At 38.4% G+C, this 20,780-nt stretch overlaps 1 protein-coding gene across 7 annotated transcripts in view; it reads right to left on the bottom strand.

Moving 5' to 3' along the window:
- ARHGAP29 (Rho GTPase activating protein 29) overlaps positions 1 to 20,780 on the bottom strand; it is an 83,239-nt gene that overhangs the window by 57,048 nt on the left and 5,411 nt on the right. For 2 of the 7 annotated variants that reach the window (XM_079777675.1, XM_079777679.1), the window contains exons 1-2: positions 14,389 to 14,545; positions 8,681 to 8,917 (exon numbers count right to left, since the gene is read on the bottom strand). The exons of 1 other annotated variant lie outside the window; for it this stretch is intronic. In XM_079777675.1, coding sequence (XP_079633801.1) covers positions 8,681 to 8,885 — 205 coding nt within the window. In that variant the 5' untranslated portion in view covers positions 8,886 to 8,917; positions 14,389 to 14,545. Of the gene's footprint in view, positions 1 to 8,680; positions 8,918 to 14,388; positions 14,548 to 20,780 lie in introns of those variants that run through there. 4 more of the 7 variants (XM_079777677.1, XM_079777676.1, XM_079777678.1 and 1 more) reach the window with 4 other exon arrangements.

The following is a 20,780-nucleotide window of genomic DNA, read 5'->3' as shown; positions in this document are numbered from 1 at the left end:
AACAGCTATTATTACTATTAAATCTGTAAGCCATTCAAACTAAATGCCTTTGAAAACAGATTTGTCTCCTACAGAATTACATTCAATAACAAACAGACTTATATACCAAGATCCCACAATAATTTGGCTAATAAAAATGAGACATGAAAGTTAAGTATTAATTTCATTTTGTATATAAAATCTAAATTAGTAAATTACTTGGAAATAAAATCATAATTAAAGATATACTTTATAAAAATATTTCTATACCTATAAAGTTAAATTATAGTATTCAATTTAGTCCTATAACTAAATACAAATTAATTTTTAAATTTTATAGTGGCCACATTGTAAATGTAATGAAATTTAATTTATACTACACAAAAGTATTGTATATGCGAATATAATAATGTTCAACCAAAATCTTAACATTAGTTATCCAGAATAGTAAAACTCCAGTATCCCAATGTTTGTTTGTTTACCTACCATCCCAGTAATATGGTAATCTGAATTTTAATTTGTCTCACTCATTTATGCCATTTATTTTCAGCTTCATTCAGCTTATCAAGTGAAAACAGATTAGCCAGCTCCACTTTTTTGGTTCTCATGTATTAACACAATACCACAGTGTTTATATTGCAAACACTTCATGGAAATACTTAAGTAAATATCCATGGTGTTTTCCTTGGTTTTAAAAAAAAAACCTGACAATTTTAAAAATCAGTCTTGTTAATTCAGCTTAACCTCTCTGGGAAAGCAATGAAAACAACAAGGAGGAAAAAATGTTTCAGAACTTATCACTAGGAAACTCCCTTTTTTGCTGTAATGACTTCTGAATTTACAGGATAAAAGTGAAGCATGAATAGCAGCCTTCGTTACCCAGCCTCTTGGGGATTGTAAAAATAACAGCTGACATTTTAAAACACTTATTCTAAGGGCTTTATTTTTGTGAAATCATTTAATCTTCACAACAACCCAATGAGGAAGGTACTATTAACTCCTTTGAACACAAGTAGAAACTGAGGCACAGGAAAGATAAGTAACTTTCCCAGTGGCTGAATGAGGAGTCCACCTTAGGCATTCTAGCTCTAGAATTTGTGCTCTTAATCACTATAATATATATCAACATGGTTAAAGAAGTTATAGTTAATGATAATACTCTACAATCTGTAATTTAATAGGCTTTAACTTCTAATCAAATATGCCAGTTACTATTTTAAGTGGTGTTAAGTAAACCATTCTAGGCAAGTACAGAAGAGGACAGTAATTTCCTAAGAGCTGGCACATGTGTAATCAATGAATTACCTGTATTTCATACTTCATTCCTCAAAGATTCAATCCATATTTTCTAGGCACTAAAATATAACCTATTAACATTCACATTAACCAATCCTAAGTTATACCCATTAGAAATCATTTCTTGAGAGGTTTACTTCTAAAAGAACACAGCAGAAAGGCATGTCTAAGACTTGCAACTTAATTATCTAATATTTCACAAAATTTCTGGTACACTATAGGGGCCAAAAATTAAGTATCGTCATCAATAGTCAAATTAACATTTACTGAAAGTTGTCTGAAATAAATTTACACATCCTCCCATATATTCACCATGGGGAAAATAGGTTAACCCATAAGACAGGATTTCAATTAAGATTTGGGAAATTTATGCAGAACTTCCCTCTTTCAACAAAACTTATTACTTAATGGCATTAAATTTGTTGTTTAATGCTTTTTGTTCAATAAAATTTGCTCTAGAAAGTTAACATCTCTCTCTTCTAACTATACAGTAGTTCTGTCAAATTTAGGATCTAGAATTTATTAGAAGCTATCATTTATGAGATCAGTTATATTTTTACAAAATAAAAGTGATACACTCTTAAATTAGAAAGCACTTTTTAAAAGTAAGAGACCTACTTTATCGGAAACTAATGATAGCTTTATCTCCCTTTCTAGCCTATTTAAAAACAAAACAGAAAAACAAGACACCATTTTCACAATACTAAACTTTTATTACATTTTAAAAATAGTGTCATATAATCAATATACTCTAAGAAATATTAAACTGCTGACCTTCAAATATCTACATATATAAAAGCCTAAGTGACCTTTAGGACGGAACGACCAGAATGACTGGAACCATCAGTCGACCAGTCGCTATGACACACACTGACCACCAGGGGACAGGCGCTCAATGCAGAAGCTGCCCCCTGGTGGTCATTGCGCTCCCAAGCCAACCTCCCGTGGCCGGCCGGCACCGTCAGCGTCCAGCGTTTGTTCCTTCTGCGCCTGGCCCGGTGACCTTCGCCTCCTCTCCTGACCCCACCGGGGCCTTTGGCCCCGGGCTCAGACAGGAAACTGGGGGTGGGTGGTGGCGGATGTGGCCCCTTTCCCAGGGGGGGCGAGGGCCAGCTCCCTCCTTGGGGCTGGCGGCCAACAGTGGTGGCAAGGCAGTGAGGAAAGGAGGAGGGGGGGAGGCGGGGAACCACATGGTGGCAGGGTGCCAGCATCCAGCGTCTGATCCTTCTGCGCCCTGCCCGGCAACCATCGCCTCCTCTCCCAACCCCACCAGGGCCTTCGGGCTGCAAGCTAGGATGAGGAACCAGGGGTGAGTGGTGGCAGACACGGCCCCTTTCCCAGGGGGGCTGAGGGCTGGCTCCCTCCTCAGGGTCAGTGGCCAACCTCCCATGCCCCGTCTCTTCCCCCAGTGCCCTGTCTCTTCCCCCCGCCAGCAGGCCCCAATCGGCCCTGGCCCTGATCATCGGCCAGGCATAGGGACCCCACCCATGCACGAATTCGTGCACTGGGTCTCTAGTATTTTATGATGACAATGGAGACTTCCAAGCACTAAGTACCAGAAAAAATATGTAATCTGAACTACTCCTTCTAGCCCAATTAAAAAGCCTTGCACTTTTCAAATTCCCAAATTTTGTGTTCCACCTGGGAATGGGGAGATGTGTCATGAAGACAGTTTAAGATTACTGTATAAACTAGAAGATTTATGAATCTGTTCTTTGAAATTCATAACACATTATTCCTCAGGGGTGACACCATAAACCTGAATTGGTACTTACTGTGTGTGTGTGTGTGTGTGTGTGTGTGTGTGTGTGTGTGTGTGTATTTTAATCCTCACTCCTTTTCCATTGATTTTTAGAGAGAGAGTGGAAGAGAGAGGGAGAGAGGGAAAGACAGAGAGAAATATCGATGTGAGAGAAACACATCGATTGGTTGCTTCCTGCACATGCCCTGACCAGAGCCCAGGCCAGGAGGAATCTGCAACCGAGGTACATGCCTTTGACCGGAATTGAACCCAGGACCCTTCAGTCCACAGGCTAATGCTCTATACACTGAGCCAAACCGGCTAGGGCACATAGCACATATATTAATCTGTAATGTTATATTTAAACACAGAGGACATATGTTTAATTCAGTGCCTTCAGCATTTTAACGTAAGATGCAAAATTTTCCCCTGTAATTATTCATAATGCACCCTAATAACACAGGATAGAGATCTAAACTTCAAATTCCACATCTGCTACTTGTATAAGACTACAGGGAAACCTCCTCCTAGAAATAAGTAGTGGACAGAAAGAATTAACAATTCTGGCCCTAACCAGTTTGGCTCAGTGGATAGTCGGCCTGTGGACTGAAGGGTCCCAGGTTCAATTCCAGTCAAGGGCATTTACCTTGGTGCAGGCACATCCCCAGTAGGGGGTGTGCAAGAGGCAACTGATCGATGTCTCTCTCTCATAGATGTTTCTAACTCTCTATCCCTTCCTCTCTGTAAAAAATCAATAAAATATATTTAATAAAAAAAGAATTAACAACTCTATCACTTGCCCTATCAAAGAAAGTGTTTTCACAATCCTCTGAACTCCCACATTAAGCTCTCTATTTTTATTTGTAAATAAAAACAGTAGAGGCAAACTGCAAACATATCTTAACCCTGTTAAGGGACATGGGGCTCTTTGGTAAACACCTATTTTCTTAATCAGTTCTTCAACAACTACTGCAATATGAGCTTTACATTCACACTTGGAAAATTTTCATAAATATCACACTTAAAATCTATACTAATAAAAGGGTACTATGCAAATTGGTCAGGATGCCCTCACAGTAACGACCGAACAGCAGGCTGCGTGGGGCGACCAGGCCGGCAGGGGGGTTAGTAAGGGACGACCAAACGACTGAACAGCAGGCTGTGTGAGACAACCAGGCCAGCAGGGGGGACAGTGAGGGGCGACCAAATGACCAAACAGCAGGCTGCGTGGGGCAACCAGGCCGGCGGGGGGAAGGGGCAGTGAGAGACGGCCAGGCCAGCAGAGGGGGGGCAGTGAAGGGTGAACAGGGGGGGCAGTTGGCAGCGACCAGGCCGGCAGGGGGGGCAGTTAGGGGCGATCAGGCAGGCAGGCAGGCAGGCAGGTGAGCAGTTAGGAGCAAGTGGTCCTGGATTGTGAGAGGGATGTCCGACTGCTCGGACCTAAACCGGCAATCGGACGTCCCCCAAGGAGTCCCGGATTGGAGAGGGTGCAGGTTGGGCTGAGGGGAACACCCCCCCAACCCCCGTGCACAAATTTCGTGCACCAGGCCTCTAGTAATTATCATAAAACTCACATTTTAAAAATCCTATAGAATAGTAGGATGTGGAATGCCCCCTAAAATGCACTATGTACTTTGAAAACAAATACTTAGCTGTCTTCTTCAGCCATGAACTGTCAATATTCAAAACAATGTAGAATCTCCAACTCGAATCAAATTTTGAATCACAGAATTATAAAACTGATAGCATCTGTTATAAGCACTTTATTCTTAAAAATTATTAACCCTTTGCACTTGCTTGCTTTTTTCTCGATTCCTGCTACCGATGCTAACCGTGTAGAGTCACACTCGACATCCAAGTGCAAAAGGTTAAATGACTTAAGCCATATTCCAAAACTAGTCATTAAAAAACCTAGGCCTAGAACCTAAATCATGTGTTTTCTTTCCAGAACTCTTTCTGTCATATCCCTTACTACTTATTCAACCAAGTTGTATAACCTGACTGGAAATTGATCTGCTTGTTCAAATCAAAGGAGGACATGAAAACTACACCCTCTAAAGGCAACTTAAGGAAGAAGAATCCAAACAGACCCCAAGAGTACCTATTTCTAGGTAAATTTTTCTCAAATTTGCTCCCATAACAATTTTCTAGGTTTCCTTTTAATGCTATAGAAATCAAAAATATTTATAGAACAAGAATTTATCTCAATTTCTCAAGACTGATGAAGACCAAATGTCTGTACCAGCACTGTTCAATACAAATTTCTGCAATGACGGAAATTTTTATAACTTCACTGTCCAAATTGCTGTGACTGAAAAGCACTTGAAATGTGGCCACGGCAACTGAGAAGCTGAATTCTTTATTTTAATTAAATTTACTTGTTTAAAGTTAAGTAGTCACATGTCTAGAGGCTACCATATTGGATAGTGCAGACCTGGATAATCCCCAGTGAAAACAGAATTGGCTAATGAAATATGAAAACTGAACAGTGTTTCTACAGAGTACCTGCCATGTGAAGCAGGTTAGACAGAATGGAAAGAAACATCATTCTGCATTCATGACCTCTGGATTCCAAATGAAACCACTACTTACCAGCATTAAGGGGTTGATGAAATCACATAACGTATGTTATACATACAACTCATCTGTGAAATGGAGCTAAAAGTACCTGTCTTTGTGGGGACTGTGTGACTCAATACTGTTTGTATATAAAAGTACTCTGTAAAAGGTAAAGTCTAACCTCAAAAATATGACTGAACACCTGAAGCAATAGTCAAGTGGTTTGGACATCATTGCTTCATGACAAGTAAAGTATATAAAGAATATGGCATTCAAATCACACCAAAAGGTGATTTAACTACATACCTACATTCTATGTTCTTAAAAGCTAACCTTTTAGCTGTTTAACAGCCAACTGATATGAATTAAAAGATCATAAACAATGACAAAAATTTGCCATCCTTCCTCTTAACACATTAAGTGCAGTCACTGGTGACTGACACTATACTTTCCGACCGGAAGACAAAACAGACTGGGCGCTTAACGTGTTAAGGAGGCAAAGACAAAATATTGGCAAGGCCACTGACAAAGCTCCATCACTACAAAAGAAAAACAGTGAAACAGCTCTTTGCTGTCTGGCCATAATTTACAACTATGATGGTACTAAAGAATAGCAGAGGTTGCCGAAACCAGTTTGGCTCAGTGGAGCGTCGGCCTGCGGACTGAAAGGTCCCAGGTTTGATTCCGGTCAAGGGCATGTATCTTGGTTGCAGGCACATCCCCAGTGGGGGGTTGCAGGAGGCAGCTAATCGATGTTTCTCTCTCATCGATGTTTCTAGCTCTCTATCCCTCTCCCTTCCTCTCTGTAAAAAAATCAATTAAAAAAAATAAAAATAATAAAGAATAGCAGAGGTCTAGGGATATTTCTCAATACCCAGAATACAAAAGAATGGACTATGTCTATTCTATGTATAGAGACATATGTAATAATATCACCTTAAAGAGTTATAGAATTTTAAATGTTTTACCTGCTTTCCTGAAGATTATATTTCTTGTAATAATTTTATTAGATAAAGAATAGTCTGATACTCTAACAGGCTGAAAACCATGACCAATATTAAAAGCAAGCATATTATGTAGTTCTTCTTATTTATAATGAGGTTAATTTATACGTTACACACTAGAGGCCCGGTGCACGAAATTTATGCATGGGGTAGGGGGGTCCCTCAGTCCGACCTGCACCCTCTCCAATCCGGGACCCCTCTGGGGATGTCCGACTGCCAGTCAGACATCCCTCTCGCAATCTGGGACCGCTGGCTACTAACCGCTCACCTGCCTGCCTGCCTGCCTGACCGCCCCTAACCGCCTCTGCCTGCCGGCCTGATAGCCCCTAACAGCTCTCCCCTGCTGGCCTGATCGCCCCTAACCACTCTCCCCTGCTGGCCTGATCGCCCCTAACCACCTCTGCCTCGGCCCCTGCCACTGTGGCTTTATCCGGAAGGACGTCCAGAAGATGTCTGGTCTAATTAGCATGTTATACTTTTATTAGTATAGATACTCCCTTGTTTAAGGAAAACAGACAAAAAAGGTTCTATCAACTCAAATAAATTAAATAGTGTATTTCCAGATTTTGATAATGATCCAAAGGCAGAAAAACACAAATTCTTGTCAAATCCAAAATTTATTCTGAGATGGCATACATATATCCTTTTAACTATGATTGAAGAACCAAGCATTAAAATCAATCGAAAGGTAAATAATGAAAATTCTCTGACCATTGCTTTCTAATGGGAGTTGGTTATCCAAAAGAGTTATTTTACATTTTTCAAGTAATTTACCAGCCATAAATGGCAAGCTTTATTATCATTAATATAATTGAGTATTTAAATTCTGAAGTACTGATTTTCTTATTAAAAGGATAGTAACCTTACAGCTTTTTAATATTAAATTTCCATGAAAAATATATTTTCATACACATACTTTTATCTCAAGGGGTAGTCTCTTTTGGCTATCTTATACATATTACCATTTTCTTCTTTTTTCACTTAAGATCAGCTTTTAATTCTCTTTCTCCCTAATCTCTCAACTGTCTACTAACAAATTAAAAGTAATAAAAATATATACACATATACACATACACACATATATAGTCTCAAAAGAATGACTTCCGTAATTGTTGTTTTAAATAAAATTCAAATACTAAAATTTTGGGGCTACAATTCAAGTGCAGTTATTTTGGGCATTTCAACCTGAAAAATTAGAGTTAGGCTAGAATACAGTCTTAAGTTAATATTTAAAACAAGGTATGGTTTTAGTTTCTGTTTATCAAAAAAATAAATATTTAACTTATATACACAGAAAATATTTATTGGAATCTTACAAATGTCTGGAAACACCTGGAGGTCTCTTATAGTAACACTAGGTATCTTCATTTTCCACATCCAGACAAACCATTTACAAACATAGAAATTAGGTGCTACTTATCACAGGAGAACAGAAGCTGTATCTTTATTATCATTGCCATCAAATTTGTATATCAAAGAGGCACTAAAAGTTGAAAGACTTAGGTACTAAGATGTGTATAGCTCTTTATCTTTGAAGAATCAAGTCTGGTGCTCTATTATTCATATCTACTGGTAACTAGACAGAGAATAAATTCTTGATTCTCCCTTAATTGAAGAAGCAAACTGAAGAACAACAAAACAGAATTAAGTTTGAGAAAAAAGTTTCACTCAAATGCAGTGATTTTTAGATTAGATATTAGGAACAATATAGAAAACAAAACCTAGGCAGAAGTATCAACAATGTAAATGGTAAACATAAGTCTGGTTATTAAAGACCACTCAATATACTGTTACTATTATGAAGGTTAAAATTCCAATGATCTAAAATTTCCTATGTCAAGTGGACCCACCTGTTAAGAACCCAAGACCTATTTTTGTTTTTTGTATTCTTATTCCCTCACAATTACCAAAATTCCTATAATGTATCTGATTATAAAATAGTTTACACTGTAAACATCAAACGTTTGAGGAGGGGGGATATAATAATTATAGAAGAATAACCTATTTCTACCACTGTGTACACACTTATCTGTAACTAGTCTGGCATTTAAAATTTTACAAACTATCCAGTAAGTATGCTAAGAGAAAATAGTTGACAAACCTGAAAGAATAGCTTCTTTCAAATACAATAGCATATGGGAGAACTTCCTGATATCATTCACCAACTCCTTGATGTAATCCGGGTCAAAAATGGAGTTGGAACTTACAGACTTGAGCCCCATTTCAGAAGTTGTAACATCAGTAGAGAGCTGGCCTGATGACAAAACATGTTTTTTCTTTGTCTTTTTCTGTTTGTGAGCAATCATCCTTTCATATATCAGTCAGAAAAACTGAAATCCTTAAAGGGGTGAGAAAAAAAAGAAAAACACAAATACCACATCAACCAGGGGAACATTCTACTAGGTTTTCACAAATAGCCCAAAGCCCACCTCAGTATTACATTAAAACCAACCACCACAAACACTGCACTCTACAACTACTAATATTAGCAGCTTCTATTTATTAAGTGCCAGCAATCTTGACAACTTTATTATATGCAAACTACTATCATCTTCATTTCACACTAGAGGCTCGATGCACGAAGATTCATGCAAGAATGGGCCTTCCTTCCCCTGGCTGCCGGCACCGCCTTTGCTCCGACCTGGAGCTGCCTTTCCACCTTCCCACGCTGTCCAGAGGCCCGGAGCGGCTGGGGCAGTGGGGAACACCTGTGTCCCGTCCCCAGCTGCTCGGCGCCTGTGTATGTAAATTAACACTCCATCTTTTTTTTGGGTTAATTTGCATACTCACTCCTGATTGGCTGGTGGGTGTGGCGAAGGTATGGTCAATTTGCATCTTTCTCTTTTATTAGTGTAGATGTTAAAGAACCTGAAGTTTGGAGGTTAATTTATCTGGGCTCTTAGCTGATAAATGATGAACTGGTACTTAAACCCAGACTGCCTTGTCATCTAAATCCATGCTCTTAACGCCTGGTATAGAATTTTTGTAATTTTAAAAAGTTATCCCGAAGTGTCATTTAGTGGAAGGACATATCTCCCTCCATGACATCACCTTAAAAAATAAAGATGAAATAGGAGTTTTGAAAAAATAAAAACCTGTTTTCAAAATCCCTCTATGTGTTGGATGGACGCTTCTATACCATTGTCTTTTAATTCTTATAATCTTATGAGGTAGGTATTGTCAGAATGTTATTCCCAAAGTAAAGAGATGATTAATAGCCTTTCTAAATGTGTTACCTGTACAATTTGCTTACAGGATGTGTGTTTTAGGACTAAAAGGAAACACAAAATTAAAAGACTTCATATGACGTCCTGGCCGGTGTGCTCAGTTGGTTGGTTGGGAACCAGCAAACCCAAGCACCCCTGGGGTTGATGTTTCCCCTTTATCTCTCCCTCTAAAAATCAATAAAAATATATATTTTTAAAAAGACCTCATATGATAAAACACCTAATCCTAGCACATAATTGGAACTCAATAAAACTTTTTGTTTCTGATTCATGTTTTCATTTTACCTTTCCAGAAGAAAAAGTCCTAATTTTGTTTGTATCTCTTGGAATAAAAAAGTATATGACTTGTGGAATTAAATTATCTCAAACATCATCATTAAAGCATTTTTCAAATATTCTGGCTTGAATATTTGGATACTTTCAAAACGGAAGAACTACTAGGGACTTCTATAAAATTTACACAGGTTTTATGTAATATTCATTTCCAGGTCACGTGTAAGATATATTATTGTATCATTTACTCTTTCATATACCTCACCTAACTCTGTATTTTTCTTCCTAATCTATTTTTAAGTTATCCACTTCTATCTCTACTACCACTCTAGGTGAATTACTATCATTTTTTGTCTGAGCTACTGTCACTAATTTCCTAAGGATCTGTCCACATCATTCTTTTCCCACTCCAAATTGTTGAGTATACTTTTCAAAACATGAATCTCATCATGTCATGTCTCTGCTCAAAACTCTTCCAAAGGATGAGTAAGGAGCTATCGTGCACTACAAGGCTCAGCATGAGATATGTATGGGTCCTAAATACCTCTGCAATGTCCTCTGGAGTCAAGATTCCTAGTCAACACTCTCAACACTCCTGCCACACACACTTGCTTCTCATTCTTCCAACAGTGTTTGTTTACTGTGACCCACAGTAAAAAATAATTTTATATTATGGGCCACTACACACATTAAGCATGTTATGTTTTTATGTGGTGTTATGTATAGGAATACAGAAAACAGATCTGGCTAAGGAGCCAGGCGATAGACTCAGATGATCTCTATTCTACTCCATTTTTTAAAATGCTGGTTTTAACCCACCAAATTGGTTTCACACTCATAATGGGTTCATGACCCTACAACTTTAAAAAACACTCACTGTTTAATTCAGTATCCAATCTCTATACAGTTCCCATTTGCCAGACTATTCCTTTCCCTTTGTTTACTCATTTTAATCTCAGCTCAAAGATCACTTCCTCAAAGAAACCTTCCTGGACCACCCCTGCCCCTATAATCACCACCACCACCACCAAACTAGAGCAGAATCTCCTATTAGAGATACTTTATAGTATCTTATACTTTTCATGAACTTTCCTATTTAGATGATAATCTCAAGGAAATCAAGACCACATCTGTTTGCTAACCATTTGTTTTCTGTTCACAGCACAGTATGTGGCATATGAGGGATGAAATATAACTATTTGCAGAATGAAAATGAGCTTATAAATTTATAAAGTTTTAAATAATTTTTATAGAAGCAAAAATGGTTAACTCCAGATTGTTGCAGTGTTTTAATTGGAAAATATCAATGTTTTTTTAAAACTTGTCTCTAAAGCAGTACCTTAAAAAAACAAACCCAAAAACAAAACAAACAAAAAAACTCCAAACATATGAAATTAAGGCAAGATTATATAAAACTGAAATCAAAGTTGGAATTCTATGATTGTTTCTCTACCTCTGATTATTAAAGTGTCCTAATACTTCTTTTATAGTTTTTAAAGTTCCTTTATTGAATAATCTTTTTTATCTCAAATTACTTGAGAATGTAATTTCGATACTTAAACTAGTTTCAAACCTATCTAACATTGCCCTTAACTGTGTAGATAATTTCTAAAATGAATGTAGGACAATTTTTAAAGCACTTTCATTAAGTCTTCCCAATAAAAAGAAACCCAAAACAGTCAAGTGCCTTATTTTGGCAGTTCTTTTACACATCACTAATTGAGAAGACTATTAACCTAACATCACTTTTGCAGCTTATTTAATGAAGTCATTCTGATTAATTTTGACAGCTTTTAGTTTAATAAATTAGAGAACTGGTTGTTGTCATTGGTAAAAGGGTGGTTATAAAAATTAAAGACATATCAAGTTCTAAATAAAACAATTCATTTATCTCATCAACAAAAAAAATTACTTTAAACAAGTGTCATATTAGTAACCCAAAGTTGTAAAGTGTTTTAAAACTGCTTAAACATTTTTAGTCAAAACTAAGAAAATCTATAAACAAAAAACAACCACGAGGAAAGAACTAAAAAGGGTTATACGCTACCTCTAGTCAGCATAATGGTGAGTAATATACTAATTTTGTTACACATACTTTACTACTTTTCATATTTCAAATTGAAAAAAATTACAGGTGAAAAATTTTTAATAAAGTTAATTCAAGTTTTCATAAAATTAAACTATGATAATGAGAAAGTTTGGTGGATAGATCATCCATCCACACTACTTTCCAATGTCCCAAAATGAACACCCTCTAGTTGGTATAACATAAAATGTATTTTGTAACTAATTGCAACTGGTAATTTAATTAAATGAGGTAATAATATGGAAAACACTTAGCACAGTGCCTGTCTCATCATGAAGACGCAATAACTGTTAGCAGTGCTTTGTTGTGGGAGATTATTTTTTAACACAAGTAATGAACAAGATGTGCCTTCACTGCAATATATCTGAAGACTGTGAGCAAGAAATATAGAACGAGGAACAATTCCAGAAACGTAACTGATTTCATGGAAACCTACTAAATCGCTTCCAAGTGAAGTTGAACCGTGCAAATAGATTGTTGAGCAAAATACCTGTGAAACTCTCCTTAAATGCATCGCTTTAAACTTCAAACCATCAACATTAAAAACGTGTTATATCCACTTCTCAAAGAACTTTGTAGCAAACAGAAAATTACTGTGCAAAATATTTTATTATGTTCTAAATTCTAAGTAAAGTGCATTAGAAATGTGAACGCTAACTTCCAGGACCCTGGAATGTGGTTTTTCCAAGACTTCAGTAGTCTGTGTTAATGTCAGATGCCCAATATACCCCCTCAACCCCTGCAATGTATCATTATAGAAGTATTTTCATTTTAGGCAGTGGGCTGACTGAGGTATAAAATTGCCCCAAATATCTGTACTTAATAGTTCCCATCTTACTCTTTCTACCTCAGGGGGAAAAAAACTGCCAGTTATTTCAGAAATCTGCTATTTCGGCACAATTTCTGATTTGGTAAGAATTTAACTTAAAAAATCTAAGTAAATCAGAAATATTCATTCTAGAGGTCTTTAATTCTGTTTTTAAAAGGCACTCTCCACAAAAAGAGAATAGGGGTATGTCAAAAGTTTTAGCAATAATATGCAAATAACTGTAATTTTAAAGAAAGGCATGCAATGCACATACACTTCATTCCTGTGCAACTGGAACCCAGCACGTTTGAAAAAGAGGAAGCTGCACAACCTCCCCCGCCTCCAGAATGTCTAGCATTCTTGGCAGGCAGGGCTCTGCCTTGACCAGCCCAAACTACCCAATGCCAAAGAGCACGTTCTCCACCCCAGGATTTAAAAACAGAGTGGGAAAAGGAGCAAAAAGGCGGCGAACTTTGATAGTGAGGGACACGAGATATCGTCACGGAGATAGCTGGAGACGGGGAAGGGGCACTCAGCTCCCTCCTTTACCAGCGAACAGTCCGGCCCTCCGAAAAGGTATGAGGCCAATTTCTTCTTGAGAAAGACAGTTAAAAAAAAAAAAAAAAAGATTAACATGGAGACGCGAGGTTCCTTAGGCACTAGGGTTCCGGCTTGAAAAGTCCCAGACTTGAGCTCATCCATCAAAAAGAAATTTTAAAAACCAAAAACCAAAAATACCATCAAGCCCCAAACACATCCACAACGGAATGGGGGAAAATCAGAGACAGAACCAAACACCCCTCCTCAGCCCAAAAGACAGACGAGTTCAACAACGCCCCACGGAAATCCCAAACTATCTCAGGAATGAGACCCGGTGGAGGGAGGGCTGCTGTCAGGGCAGGTGGGAGCTGGACGCGATCAGAAAAGCAAGACCAGAGACCAGACTAACGGTCAAGAGCAGGTTCTGAAGCAAACGGCGGGGGCTGAAATCCGCACTCTGCCAATTCCTAGTCTGAATATCCCGGCAGTTTTAACCCGTTTCCCCGTGTGAAAAACGAGTGAAGTAATCTCGGACCTGCGTGAGAATTAAAGAACTTCCATGCGGAGCGCGCCCTTAGAACAGGACGCGGACGGTCGGACCCGCCGAGTTTACTTCTAAGATCTTCGTCACCATCCGCTCGGGGCCACCGCGCGCCCCTCCGGCTCCAACGCCCAGGAGCCGCGCGCCCCTCCCCACGGCCCGACCCCTCCCCGAAGAACCTGGAGCCCCGCGGACTCCGGCCCAGCCTCCAACTCAGACCGCAGGGCCTCCGCTCGGGGCCACCGCGTGGACCGCCTGGACCCTCGACCGCAGCTCGCGGGCGGCCGCCGTGAGTGACCCCAGCCCGGAGAGGCAGCCACCGCCCAAAACTCACCGCGGCGCTCCATCCCGTGTGCCGGATGCGGACGCCCGCCCAACTCTCACGGCCGCCGGCGACGTCGCCGGCGAGGGCTGGAGCTCGTCGTCCTCATCTCCCAAGACCCGCGGACCTCGGCCAAGTCACCGCCGCCCTACAACCACCACCACCACCACTGCGCTGGCCGCCGCCGCCGCCGCCCGCCCCCGGGCTTGGCTCCTCCCGCCGGACTCGTCCCGCCCTCTCGGGCCCAGCCCATTGGTCAGCACCTCCGGGAGGCGGGGCTCGGCGTCCAGCTCTCGCGCACTGGACGCTGAGTGTCAGCAGCACCCAAACCCGCAGAGTGTCCCCAACATCACAACACGTGTCCGTCACTCCGTGGGGCACGTTAGGAGGAGCGAACCTTCGGAACAAGTCGCCTGATGGCTAGATCTGGCTAATGGGAGTTTCTCAAGGGGAGCAATCTACATTTTTTAGGAGGTACTTCTTTTGACCACCTTGTTTCTCCCCCTCCAACTCCTTTAAGAAAACAAAAACAAAAAACAGGACGCCACACAAGTAAAGTGTAACACAGGCCTGGGGCTCAACTCCTTTTCAGAAGAACGAACTTCCTCAAAACCGGCCAACCACTGTGCCCTCTGTAGGGGAATACTTTCCACTTGGAACAGTGATATTCAACCTTTTTTATTTTTTTTTTTATCTCCTGGCACACATAAGCTAATTACTAAAATTCTGTGGCACACCAAAAATATATATTTTTTGCCAATCTGATTTAAAAAAATAGGTATAATTTTGATTCATTCACACCAGATGGCTATTGTTGTATTGGCTGTTGTCATTATTTTATTTGACAACCGAAGGGAAAAGAGGTGAGTCCCTCTGACTAAAATAGGTATTGCATGTTTTTAAAATTCTTGCGGCACACTAGTATGCCACAGCACACTGGTTGAAAATCACTGATTTAGAGCAATATTACTTTATTCAACTGCACTCTCAAACTCACTCAAAATAAGAAAAACGTCTTTGAAAGATAAAATAAAGCAGCAGGGGCTGAAAGCACATAAGCTTCCATATCATACTACTCACTGGAACAAGCAATGTCATTTACCACAGTGCTGGAACATTCAGAGAGAACTGGAGACACAGAGGGCATATGGGGAGGGTGGCTGGATAGTAGTGGAGGCAGAGAGAAAAATTATCACGTGGGAGAAAGCAGAAAAAGACAAGAGTGTAAGGAAGAGAAACAGAAAAAAAACAGGGCTGCAGGCACAGGGAGAGGCAAAGCCAAGTAAGGAGAAACAGGTGAAGGCAGAAAAAGAAAATAAGAATGAGAAATAAGAGAAAGGAAAGACTACCTAGCTACAGAGATATTTGAAAAAGGAAGTGAGCATGATAGAGCGAACAAGTGAAGTAGAGAGAGAGGGAGAAAATACTCATTGACAAAGAGATGAGGAACATCTTACATATCTTTGAACTCTTATATGACAAACAATGGTGGGGAAATAAAGCAAATTTGGTCCTTCAAGTGCTACTTGGAAAAGATATATATGAAAATGCTGAGCTCCTTGGTTACTTTAGCTCCACACTAAATTTTTACTCAACCCCACAAATTTACCTCTGCAAACCCCAAACACAACAGTACCAAGGACATGCCACAGATACTCAGGAAACCTCAAAAAACAACTGTCCTTCTAACACTTAAAAAGAAAAATGCACCATGGACTCTCACCATGGAAAGTGATAATGCCCTGAACTGAAACTAAATAACTCTTCGGAGGTGATATCAGGAGATCCCAGGCCAAAGGGAGAGTGGGGGTGGGAGAGCAGTGCAACCCTGATTAAATGATAATTAAGATTTTCAGGAAGCAATATGAGAAAGTCACTCAACCTGAAACACCCCCTTACATTTATTTTTAAATATATTATTTTGGTTGATCTATCCAATATTCCTCTTAATAGAGAGGATTGTGTTCCTTATTAAAGTAGAACTGGCAATGTCACTGACAATGTCTTCAACAAGGTCCTGATGGGGAGAAAAGGTATGTGGGGTGGAGGTGGTGGTGTGACAAGAAACAGAAAGGAACACACAGGAGCGTGGAAGAGAAAAATTAGTGAAAGAGAAACAAAGAAAGATGTGAGAAGGCAAGAAACAGTTGTGGAGAGGTGAAAAAGACAGAGGGAAAAAGACCAAGAAAGATGCAGAGACAAGTGGAGGCAGAGAAAAAGAAAATAAGATGGAGACAGAACAAGAAGAGAGACAAAGAGAAATGATGCAGATAGAGACTGCCCAATGACAGAGAAATGGAAGAAGGACACTTCTCACAATTCTTGAGAAGTGAAGCCTATTAGGCCCCTAGGATGTTACCTGAAAAAGGTAAATATGAGAACCCAGGCTCCTTGATTACCTGGCCTCTACAATTATTTCATAGACTTAATTTTTAAAAACGTACCCATTAAGCCTTTAACCTAGCTGTACTAAGATCTAGAGCACTAGAGGTACTGGAGATACCTAACATCCAAATGTTCCTGTTTGGAGGACAGTGATGCACCATGGACACTCTCCATGGAAACTACTGATGACTAAACTGAAGGACACGAATGCGGAGAGAGGAAAGGATTCTGAAGGTAGTGGCAGGGCAACTCTCAGGGAGCTTAATGGAGGAAAATCTGCCCCTCTGAGCTGCTCTGGGTTACTTTCAAAACCCTTCCCACTAGATCTACCTCCAAACCATCTCAAAACAGACTATTGTGCATAGGATGTGACACAGAGTGGGTCTTCAATGAACACTAGGTGGTTAATTATAAGTAAGGTTTCTCAATCCCAATCTTCCTCTCAAACGTTTTTAAAAATACGTTAATTTTCTGTCATCTCCATTTTTCTTCCTTAGTCAGGAGGATAGTGACATTTGGAAACATTTGAAAAAAAATTATTAATCTCCCCACTTGCATTTTGTTTATAATAATGTTATATCACACATATAAGTTACAAGTATGAAAAGCACGTTATTGCAATGATACCTTTCTGCAAGTCCAAAACTCTTGGTTAATAATTAAACAGTAAAGTATTTTTTTAAAAATAAAATCATCTGTACATATACTATAGAAATTCGACATCTTAAAATGTTATTCAACAAGTTGCAGGAAAAAAATTGCTGAAGAAACATATAACTGAAAAGAAACTACTTGAGCTTTTTACCATTTTACATTATTATTGTCTCTAGTATTTCCTTCTCAAACAGAAATTCCTATGCTCTATAATGTTGCTCTTGAGTCAGCCATTCTGTAGAGCTTCAACTTATATATTGTTAAAATCTTTTTCATGTGTTCTCTGCAGTGTTAACACAGTATTGTCATTTTTACTAGGTAGGTGTCTTAATAATCCTGAAGCTCATTCTGTAGTTTAGGTAGCCTACTTTTCATTACAGAACATGGTCCTAAAAAACGACTTACAATGCCTGGAGACATTTTTGGTTGTCATAACTCAGGAAGAGGTTTTACTGACATCTAGTGGCTATACACCAGGGATGCTGCTAAATATCCTACTTGCACAGAAAAGAAACCCTCCCAAAGAATTACCTAGCCCAAAATGGTCAATAGTCTCAAGGCTGAGAAACCCTGCTCTAGATTCAATTACCACTCTATAAGCAATGCTGAAGACAGAGGATGCACTAAATTACAGCACAGGATGCACTCAGCAAAATCTAGACTCAGCCATTTGATAGAGCAAACACAATTTAGTAAATAAATTGCAAGAAAAATATAGAAAGAAAATCTGTAGATTAAAAAAAACCTTAAATATACATATACATATATATATATATATACATATATATATATATATATATATGTAATGCAAGAATAAATGAGACCAGACTTGCCCTTCTACTATGTTGTCTTCAGACACTGTACTACAGGTAGCACAAAACTGTGATCCTTGAGAGAAGGGATCACAAATAAATGAGGTAAACCCTACAATGGCCCCAACTTTCCACCTGGAGACACAGTCTAGACCATGGCACAGGAAGGGGAAAGCCATGCAAAGTGTGGTACTCTTGTTGAGACAGAGATCATAGTCCAGGGAGACTGGGGCAGCTGAAATCTGTAGAGCAGAGTAACAGAGAGGAAGGAAGAAGACTCCAGAAATTTGCACAGGCAATTCCTTAATTCTCTTGCTGAATATAAGGGAGAAATTCCACAAGAATGGTTAGCCATGGGAAATGTAGCAGGACATTTACCATGGTTCCCACAGGGCTGAGAGACCTCTTGAGTTTTCATCAACCAGACCAGGAGGGGAGACCTGTTGAACACTCAAGGAGAGATCCCAGAAAGGCATGTGTTAGTAGTACATCTAAAAGAGCCCTAATAAAAGTGGCATCCTAGACTCACCCCAATGAAGCTTCAAAACAAGTCTCATTTTGTAAATTTCAATAATGTGTTGTAGTACTTAAAACATATGCTGAAGTAAAATGCATGACAATACCACAAAGTAAGAGAGGAGGGAAATGAAAGTATATAATAAGGTTCTTACATTATATGTGAAATAGCATAATATTTTTAAGGTATCTATAATAATAAAAGCTAATATGCTAATTAGACCAGATGTCCTTCCAGACGTCCTTCCTTCCTGACAAAGCTGCAGCAGGCGGGGGCCTCGGCAGAGGCAGCAGAGGCTCCGGCCCCGTGGGGGCGGGTGGGAGCCAGGGCCAAGACCCTTGCACGATTTTGTGAATCAGGCCTCTAGTACTATAATAAGTAGAAATATATAATAAAATCTTAAGAGGTACAGTAAGCCAATAGAAGACGTAAGTGGAATTTCAAAAAAATTAATCCAAAAAAAAGAAAAGAAACAAAAAACAGATGAGAAATTAAAAACAGCAAGATGACAGATTTAAATCCAATCATATCAATAATTACATTAAATATAAATACTCTAAACACACCTATGAAAAGTCAGAAATTGTCCAATTGTATAAAAAGTAAGACCCAACTACATACTGACGGTAAGAAACAGACTTGGAATACAAAGATACAAATAGATTGAAAGTAAAACAACAGAAAAAGATGTACCATGGAAATATGAATCAAAAAATTAGAAATAGTTCTATTATATCAGACAAGGAGTTTTACCAAAGATAAAGAGTAACATTTCATAATGATTAATAAGTCAATTCATTATAAAGACTTAATCCTAAAAGTGTATGCACCTAAAAATAGAGCTCTAAAATATATGAGGCAAAAACTGACAGAAGTGTCAGAAAAAAACAGATAAATCCAATATAGTTAAGATTTCAACAATCTTCTCTCAGTAACTGATACAGATAGCAGAAAATTTGTAAGGATATATAAAATATAGAAGATTCAGACAATATTATCAGCCATCTGATAGACATGTACAGAAAATTCTACCTAGCAACAGCAAAATACATATTCTTTTCAAACAAACATAAAATATTCACTAAGACCATGTATGGGACCATACATACAATAAGTCTCAATAAATTTAAGAGGATTGCAATCATACAGTATATGTTCTGACCCAAACAAAATTAAATTTGGAATAAATAACAATAAAATAATTGGGAAATCCCTAAATATTTATGTTATAAAATATATTCTTAAATAATCCATGTGTCAGGTTTCCACAAGGGAAATCTGAAAATATTTTGAATTGAATGAAAATGAAAACACATGTCAAGTGTATAAGTTACACAGTGAAAGCAGTGGTTAGAGAAATATAGAGCTTTAGATTTTTTTGTTAAAAAGAAGGGTCTAAAATCAGTGATCTAAGCTTCCACTTTAATAAGCTAGTGAACAAAGAACAATTTAAACACAAAAGAAGTAAAGGAAAGGAAATAATGATAAGAGTAGAAATCAATGATATAGAAAATAGACAACAGAAAAATCAATATAACTAAAAGCTGGTTCTTTGAAAGAAATCATTTAAAGACATACATATTTAGCTAGACTGATAAAAAAGTAAGAAGAGAAAACAAATTACTAATATCATTAATGAAAAAAAGGGACATCAGTACAGACCCTACAGATATTAAAAGAATAACAAGGCAATGTTATAAACAACTTTGCCAATAAATTCAACAACTCAGATGAAATGGAAGAATTTCTTGAATTACACAAATGACCAAATCTAACACAAGAAATAGAAAATCTGAAAAACCTTATATATATTAAAGAAATTGAAAATGTCTCAGAAAGAAAATTGCAGACCCAGATGGCCTCACTGATGAAATCTATTGAATCAGATAAAATAATCCTACAAAAACTCTCAAAAAATAAAGACAGGAACATTTTTCAACTCATTTTCTGAGGTCAACATTACCCTTATTCTGAAACTAGACAAAGACATTATCAGAAAAACATACCAAATTTCTTGACATAGTATTAGCAAGTCA

The sequence above is a fragment of the Cnephaeus nilssonii genome (genome assembly GCF_951640355.1).
Source record: "Cnephaeus nilssonii genome assembly, chromosome: 7".
In the NCBI taxonomy this organism is placed as follows: domain Eukaryota; kingdom Metazoa; phylum Chordata; class Mammalia; order Chiroptera; family Vespertilionidae; genus Cnephaeus; species Cnephaeus nilssonii.
Note: the sequence above shows the minus strand (reverse complement) of the source record. Positions and strands in the feature narration are given on the sequence as shown.